Here is an 8,647-nt window from a genome sequence, read left to right as displayed (position 1 = left end):
GGTCAGTGTTGATCTCAAGAAAACATGATCCTGAGTTGGCAAGTTTTACTATCAAATTTGAGATTTTACTAACTAAACCAAAATGTACACAGATGAAGAGCTGAGCCAGAAGACTCACTGCTAGTAAGCTAGTTCATGGGTATTGTTATGTCCGTATTTCTCAAACTGCTCTCAAAGCGTATTTGATGTTTGACAAACAGATTAGCTTAACAAATTGTGTTATCTCTTGAGAGGTTCTTTTTCGTGTCACTTCGACGTGTGTTTTTCTTCCTTAACCACTTCCCATCATTCTTATACATGGGGCTCTCTTCGCAACATGTTTTATTAAACGAATCGATCAAACACATACGGCCTCTTTGCTGCAAGTATAGTCGCACATTGAGATCAAAGTTTCGCACATGACAGATAAGGGGTGTTCATTGTCATGCTGGCATGCATTTGACTAATCCTGGTCATGTCAAAATTTCCTTGCTAGCGAAGTTATGCATCTTCACTTCAGACTTTATCTAGATTGCCATACGGAGCACGGGAGCAGACACCAATCACGACGGCCTTTTAATCTCCGCAAGGATTCCAGTTTCTGAGATCGCTGTCACTGACAAAGTGACAACTGACAAGTGCTTTTGGACGAGTAAGCTTCAGCATTCAGCGTCTCACCAGGCCGTTGAAGCCAGCATGTTTTTCGCAGCTATTATTTCAGTGTTTCCTTATTTGATATATGAGACCGGCTACTATTTCAGGGTTGTTGGTTCAGGTAGACCCACTTCAGTTCCTCACAACTCAACTGCTTCACTCTTGCTCCAGATGTTCTGGGAAGAACACACAACTACTTCACTCGTTCATGCCTTCAGATGCATACTTGCATGCAAACATCCTTCAACATGACAACATGTATAAAAACCTTCTCTTACCAATCGTTTAACCACCAAGAAACACATAGAAATATACACAGCTGAGCTCCAGAAACGAGCACGTCCAATCCAACCAACAAAACCCCAAGATGTTGAGCTTCCCATCACCAGCCGTTCCTCTCACCGTCCTCCTCATCGCCACGCTCCACGCCGCCGCCGTCCACGCGCAGATACCTGCCGCGGCAACGACCGGCGCCGCGGTCGCCGCGACAAACCCGCAGTCAGGCAGCGCCGGCGGTGTCGGCGGCCCGGACGCGCCGCTGGAACTCTACATGCACGACATCCTGGGCGGCTCGAGCCCGACGGCGCGGCCCATCACGGGCTTGCTCGGCAACATCTACAACGGGCAGGTCCCCTTCGCGCGCCCCATCGGCTTCAGCGCGCCCCGGAACGGCGTGGCGATCCCCAACGCCAACGGGCAGGTGCCGACGGTGAACGGCAACAACGGCATCCCGCTGGACACCGGCCTGTCCGGCGCAGGGTTCCTGCAGCCCGGGAGCGGCGCCGCGGCCGCGGCGGCCCCGGCGCAGGTGCAGCTCGGCCCCGACGGGCTCAGCCTCGGGTTCGGCACGATCACCGTCATCGACGACGTGCTGACGAGCGGGCCGGACCTCGGCGCGCAGCCGCTGGGGCGCGCGCAGGGCGTGTACGTGGCGAGCTCCGCCGACGGGTCGTCGCAGATGATGGCGTTCACGGCCATGATGGAGGGCGGCGAGTACGGGGACACCATCAACTTCTTCGGGGTGTACAAGGTGGGCACGCCGCTGTGCCGGCTGTCCATCACCGGCGGCACCGGCAAGTTCAAGGGCGCCTGCGGGTTCGCCGAGGTGCGTCCGCTCATCGCCTCCGGCCAGCACGTCACCGACGGCGCGGAGACGCTGCTGAGGATCACCGTCCATCTTGCTTAAGTAGTGGCAAGCCTTGCGTTTCTCGTGGTTGCACTTGTACTCGAGCAATAGCCTGAGTTGGTTGTTTCGAACCTGTCATATCGGTGCATGCGTGCAGTGTTCGCGTCTCATGGATCATATGATGCTGTAACTGCAAGTATGTATTTGTGTCTGCGGGGCGTACGAATTATGAAAGCAGTAAAAAATTGTTGTGTGGTTACTTATACAAAAGATCTCGCGTACACCTGCTTGCAACATTCCGACATGCATGTCAAACATGCATGATCCATCCCCTGTGTTACACTGTCTGCATCTTCACAATTTCGCCTATCTAGAACCAGTGAACGATTTGCAGCAAATTGAAATGCACCAGTCGACATGTATTTGTTTTTCAATCACATTTACAGGGGAGTTCATTCTTACAGCACGGCAACGAATGCCATCTGAGACGGTACGCTTCCATATCAGATTTCGTCAGACAAAGTAGCAATCTGGGAAACTGCATCCTCAAGGCGAGACAAGTGTGCAGCAAACCTATCCTTCAGCTCTGCAGAATCCGCTTCATCAAAGGCGCCTCGCATAACCTTGAGACCATTCTGCAGCAACAGCATCCCTTCGCAGATTCCATCCGGCACCTTCCTCTTCCTCGTGCTGGCATCCTTCGTAATCACCACTTTCTCAGGCTCAGAGACAACTGTTATTTCAGAATAAGCTTCAACCAGTTTCTTCAGCGATCTCCCCTCTGAAACTAGGAACCGGAGTTGCTCTTCAGACCATCTGTCAGTGTGCAAGGCAGCCTCTTTCTGAAGATAAGCCCTCAGCTCCAGCATGAATCCGTTCTCTTCTATGCTCGTCCCTGTGCTTGCATTGTATGAAAGGGCAGCATCTCCAGGAACAAATTTCCAGAGTTGTGTAAAGGATGTGCGGGCAGCAAAGTACCCAAAGGAACCCATTACAAGGTGAATGAGTGCCCAGTGCCGTTCCTTCAGCAGGAGATGATACAGATCCCACATTGCAGAACAAAGTTCGTTAGCGTCATCTTCAGTAACGTTCAAGTGACCAAGAATTGCCATGAAGGAAGCCATCGATGGTTTGCATTGAGACAGCACTGCATTTGAGTTATCTGAAGTGGACAAGAACAGAGTGTGCAACTGCAAAGTCAACTTCTCCATCTCACTGAATGCGCAGAGATGCCTCGTGTTTGAGATAATATCCAACATGGAGCTAATGTGCTTGGCAAGGTGATCCTTAACACTATCTGGTGCAGTTCCATACATGTTTATGAGAGAGATGGTGAACTTAAACATAGCGGCGATGCTCTTCTCGTCTACGATACCAACATCCTTTATCTCGCTGTGAAAAAGACAGTACAGATGTAAAAGAAAGCCATCATCATCAGACTGAAAAATGCTACCAGTAAGGGAAAGGACTTACCAACGCTGCAACACAGAGGCTAGAGCATGTACAGGAAATCCTATCACACCCCAGCTAGAAGGTGGAGCATTGATTGCTCGATGATTCTTGGAGTAGTTCTCCAGGTAACCAGCAAAAGAGGTAAACATTTTCTTCACAGCAAGCTCCTTTATACCACCAGATAATGAATCGAAAGGAAAACCTTCCATCAGCAATGCTAAGTGTAAGATCGAGGACTTGGAAGAGTTTTCATCATTCAGCACACATGTATATACTTGATCAACAGTTGCAGAAGATGCATAGCTCAAGATTATGCACAATGAACGTGCAACCTTCCGCAAAGTACTGAGAGGCACAAGAACTTCCTCTGGTGATGCCACAGTTTGTAACAGGAGGAATAGTTGACTAACCATATTAATTGAAGTCTCAGTTTCAGCGTAACGCATGAAGAAACACCATAGTTCTGTAATGATTTCCAAACAAAGGAAATGGGGATGGAAAAGGTTTTCAAGTAAGAAAGCTTCCAGCTCATTCCAAGCAGCACTCGAGGCAACAGCAGAAATCATAAAAGTCTTCAAGGCTTGTATGAGAGAAGTATACACAGGTTGCCAAACTACTGCAGGAGAATGGTCTGCACCATATAAGGCAGGGATGTCGAAGCCAAGGACATATGAGTAGATGTCTTCTGAAGTTAAGATATTAAGAAGAGTTTGTAGCTTTTTAGATAACTCAATTACCACCTCTTCTGTCAACCACGAGGAAGCATTGAGAAGGTGCAAAAACACAACTAACTCAGCAGGTAAAAGTGCTCTATTTCTATGATCAACATCTGAATCCGTAGAGAAAATGCAATCCAATGAAGCCAAATTTATCTCTATCTGATTAGCTTGTCTCATGTGATCTGAACTATTAGCTTCTTCGTTTTCAAAAAAATAACGTGCAAGCTGACATTTGGAATCTGGTGTTACTTCAGATGACTTCATAAGTGTATCTAGTAAAACAAATAAAGTTGGCTCCAACAACTCAACAAGTGCCTCATTTGCTGCTTTCAATTGTGGCTTCTTGCTGAATAAAATGCTTGCGGATGTGATCACTAGTGCACACCTGATTATATTCTTGTGTATAATCATCGCTTCAGATGGATATGCCGAACAAATCCTTACAGCATTTATCAAGAAAAACTTGATTGGTAGGAATGCCCTTCTGGCTTCAGAGGTACCAATGGCTTCTGGTAACGGTGTGCACCATGTTTCGGCAGCAACTCTCAGAGATTCTATGGACAGAGAGAGAAGGGTTAGGATGATTTCTCTGACATTTATTTTTTCTTCAATCATTCCTTTACCATTTTGCAGTAAGGAGACTACACCCTTCCATGATACATTCAGCAAAGTCACCTGGCTTCCACCACCGGATGCTGCATAGGTTCCCAATTTACACAAAGTCTGAATAGTGGATGATGTAATCCTGGTCACATCACTAGCAAGACCTTGTTCAATGTGTTTCACAGTAGTATCTTCATCAGGTATGCTCATTTTGCAGTTATCTGCTTTTGCAGCCTCAGAGTATGCCCGGCACAGCTTGGTTGTTTCATCTAGAAAAACAGGGGCAGCCCTAGCGATATCCGGTGCAGCTCCATGAATTTTCTGTGACCATATATCCATCAGAGAGATATACAATGACATCATTTCTGCAACATTAACACGGCAAGAGTTTGAAAAGAACGCCACTATCTCATATTCATATGATCAGAGTATGCTGATAAGATATATCAAGACTAAGGATTAGGAAGTTCATTACAATGATGAATTTCCAATATTCCATGTAATATCCCATTTGAAATTGCTAAAAGATATGTAAGTAATTTGAATATGGGCATCAAATGAATGGTAACAAATTTAACTCTAATAAGCAGCGCACTACTCTTAGGAAAGGGGAGAATATCTATGAAAAGATAACACATACAATTACCTAATACTCCCTCCATCCCAAATTACTGTTCGTTTTGGCTTTTCTAGATACATTCCTTTTGATATGCACCTAGATATATACTATGTCTAGATACATAGCAAAAGTGATGTATCTAGAAAAGCCAAAACGAATAGTAATTTGGACGGAGGGAGTATAATACAAGATTAGGCAAAGTGTGGCTGAAATCATACACATATATGCCAATACTTCTGCTAAAGAACTGATTAGCGAAAGAGTTTAAAAGAATTCTTTCTCAGTAAATTGATTTTTGACTTATACAGGATATATTGCCAGTTTGCCACTGGCTTTGCCATTTCAACAAGTTAATTCTACCACTGTACTAGATAAAAGTTTACCTTGTTGTCAACTATTGAGCTTTCCGTCAGACTTAGCAACTCTGAAATAAAATCACCGGTAGTGTGCACCATATCTAGAGTAATGCATTTCGCCGCGGAAGGAAGGAGCTTGATCGAGATATTTAAGGCCATTGAAATTATCTGGAGTTCAGAAGTTGAGTTTCTATTAGATTTCTCATGAGAAGGATACCAGAAATGAATCAAGGATGCAGTGGCACTCCAGATATAGTAACATGAAGTATAAAAGCAAAATGGCCAAGTTAGTGAAGAGATGTGAAAATTTATAGTCCTACTATACAATTAGCTTCAACTTTTGCTTATAGACACTTATTTTGCCTTACAAAGATTCTGTCCACAAGTTCTGTTGTAACTAAATTCATGTCGTAATGCAACTTTCTGTCAATAAGTTATATGATATGTACTGTATAACCCACAGTGATAGCTACAAAGAAACTTGGCATGTGCTAATTGCAAGGTTCTACCATCCACTGTCTTTAATAGTGATTTCTTCTGGAACTCTGGAAATAAAGTGGAATCACAAATAATACACGAGCATTGGTATAAGATTTCAGTTTATATCATAAACATGTATGGATATATGGTCTGCTTTAGGCTACAACCTTACAGAAGAAGGGCAGAGGAAAGGGGTAGCAGATTATATATCAATATATATTGTTATAATCCATCAAATTAACACAAACAATTTAAGCAATGTCAAAGGCACAGTTCCACATTTCAAATGACCTCTGGGAGAATTCTGGAGTGTTCTTCCTCTTGGACCTCTTCAGATTCCTCAATAGATTCGACAGACCACAGGAGATGCTTCCCACACCATGAGCTGGCCTAGTATAGATATACGAGCAATTAAATTTGGTTTCATTGGTTGAACAAGATTGCAGATAGCCACTACAGTTGGCAAACACCTCCCAAGGTCCCTAACGAACTCCACTTAAAAAATGTAAAAATTACCTTTGAAATAAGAGCAAGAAATTGCCCCAGACAATCAGTCGTATCTATACATGAGCACTTCAGAGCAACCTGCAAAATTGACTTGTGTAGCACGCAGTGCAATACACCTGAACATCCAGAATCATCCCAAGATACCTAAAATGCTGTGAAGGTAATACACCGAAGCACAGTAACAGCAAATGCTCAGAGCATCAACTAGGACTAACTGAATCAGCAGCAGCTTCTAGGTGGTGAGACTTGTCATCTGATCTCTATTTGCAAATAGTAAAGGCTAAAGAATTAAATGAAATAATAATCAAGGGGGACAAGGATACAGTAAGACTGTCAAGTATTAGGCTCAGATCATCTGGAGAATACTCAAAGGAACTCTCGAGTTGGTTGATAAGGGCAATTCTATTCTCCAGCACCTGTTAAAAATCGATATAAAGTTAGCATGCTGCAATTGACTTCATTGCACAAACGTCATATTAAGCCTCATATTAACATGACATTCGCTGTTTCAGAAGAAAAACGCAATGTCTGAACTCTGAAAGCAAATAAAAATGAACAGAACAATTAATCGCTAACTAGCATCACAACAATAAGACATGAGACCTCCAATACAAATGGGGAGCTTACCAAATGAGCTCGGAAAACACTACTCACATCCACCCACGCAAAACGCGTTTGCTAGCGTCTATTGATTGGCAATCCAATTAATTCCAAGTTTCACGAGCGCGTAACCAATCAGGGCACCACCGCGAATTCATGGCGGCCTGGACCAAATCAAACCCTAGGGGGAGGGGAATGGGCGGGACGGAACGGACGAAGCGGAACCGCGAAATCGGCGCCTCGACGAGAAGCGAAGGAGATGATGGCGTACCTCGGAGGATTTGATCGTCTCTAGGAGGGACTCCAGGTCGCCACGCCTCCCCACCGGCACGCCGCCGCCGTCGACCTCCATTGCTCGCTCGCTCTGGCACCCCCGGGACGGCGCGTGGCTGCTGGCTGGTTTTGCCGTTTCCCGCCTCTTCCGTTAGTCATCCGCGCTCCATCCACTATTAATTGGACTGAGAAAGTATTTCTTAGTTTGGGCTTGCTATTTACTTCAATAAAAGTTTGGGCTTGTCGTTGCGGTGGAGGCGGCGGACAATGGGCCTGAACCACAAAATTAAATACTAATGGGCCTTACTATCTATCAGCCCGTTCGGCCTAACGTCGTCTTCGTCTCGTGCTCAAGCTCAACGTCCTGCTTGGTGACAAGCAAGTTGCTAGCAGAAATATGCAATGGTGAGAGCGCTCTAAGAGATCGACGCTTTGTTTACGAAAGCCATTGTCAGAAAGCTATGCGAAATTTGTGGAGAGGAGGAACGTGCGTAGGCCTAGCTACAGCCTACAGATAGAAATGTACGCTCTCTTAATTAGCCACTGTGAATTAGCATTGTCACAGTAGTATACTATGGGATCCCTAGTGCTATTAACATACTCCTATTTTGTTATTTGCTAAGCATATTCAACTTTTGTAACAGTATTTTTTTTTAACGTCAAAGCGTACAGCAGCAAATGGCAAGGGATGCTATGTATAGCAAACTTTGAAAGCCTGCAAGTAGATCTCTGTTCATGACATGGTCGGCGCAAGTCTCTAGTGAAAAAATAGACTCATGTCAGATTGCCATGTGTACTGCAGCACGTACAGGACCTAATGACCATCTCCTAACAAGAAAAATGAAAAAGAATAAAGTTGGTCAACGATCCCCCCTAATGTAAAACTAGCAACCGGTGGACCTAACGATCCAGTAGAACAGCGGAATAATTAGGGGGCGTTTGGTTCCTTTGCTTATTTTTAAGCAAGTGTCACATCAATATTTAGATACTAATTAGGAGTATTAAACGTAGGCTATTTACAAAACCCATTACATAAGTGGAGGTTAAACAGCGAGACGAACCTATTAAGCCTAATTAATCCATCATTAGCAAATGTTTACTGTAGCAACATATTGTCAAATCATGGACTAATTAGGCTTAATAGATTCGTCTCGCCGTTTAGCCTCCACTTATGTAATGGATTTTGTAAATAGTCTACGTTTAATACTCCTAATTAGTATCTAAACATTAATGTGACACTTGCTTAAAAATAAGCAAATGGAACCAAACCAGGCCTATT

The 8,647-nt window shown here is 44.4% G+C and overlaps 2 protein-coding genes across 2 annotated transcripts; one reads left to right on the top strand and one right to left on the bottom strand.

The window, feature by feature from the left end:
- Positions 1-129: 129 nt before the first annotated feature.
- On the top strand, positions 130-2,029 carry LOC117839819 (dirigent protein 16). The gene has a single exon (XM_034720246.2). The coding sequence runs from the start codon at positions 1,001-1,003 to the stop codon at positions 1,817-1,819; it is 819 nt and encodes a 272-aa protein (XP_034576137.1). The 5' UTR covers positions 130-1,000; the 3' UTR covers positions 1,820-2,029.
- Positions 2,030-2,157: 128 nt separating this feature from the next.
- On the bottom strand, positions 2,158-7,528 carry LOC117839817 (uncharacterized). The gene is made up of 7 exons (XM_034720243.2): positions 7,367-7,528; positions 6,819-6,911; positions 6,505-6,639; positions 6,280-6,378; positions 5,536-5,676; positions 3,233-4,854; positions 2,158-3,151 (listed from the first exon to the last, which is right to left on the bottom strand). The coding sequence occupies exons 1-7, from the start codon at positions 7,445-7,447 to the stop codon at positions 2,263-2,265; spliced, it is 3,060 nt and encodes a 1,019-aa protein (XP_034576134.1). The 5' UTR covers positions 7,448-7,528; the 3' UTR covers positions 2,158-2,262.
- Positions 7,529-8,647: the final 1,119 nt, after the last annotated feature.

Source organism: Setaria viridis, chromosome 9 (assembly GCF_005286985.2).
Source record: "Setaria viridis chromosome 9, Setaria_viridis_v4.0, whole genome shotgun sequence".
NCBI classification, from domain to species: domain Eukaryota; kingdom Viridiplantae; phylum Streptophyta; class Magnoliopsida; order Poales; family Poaceae; genus Setaria; species Setaria viridis.
Note: the sequence above shows the minus strand (reverse complement) of the source record. Positions and strands in the feature narration are given on the sequence as shown.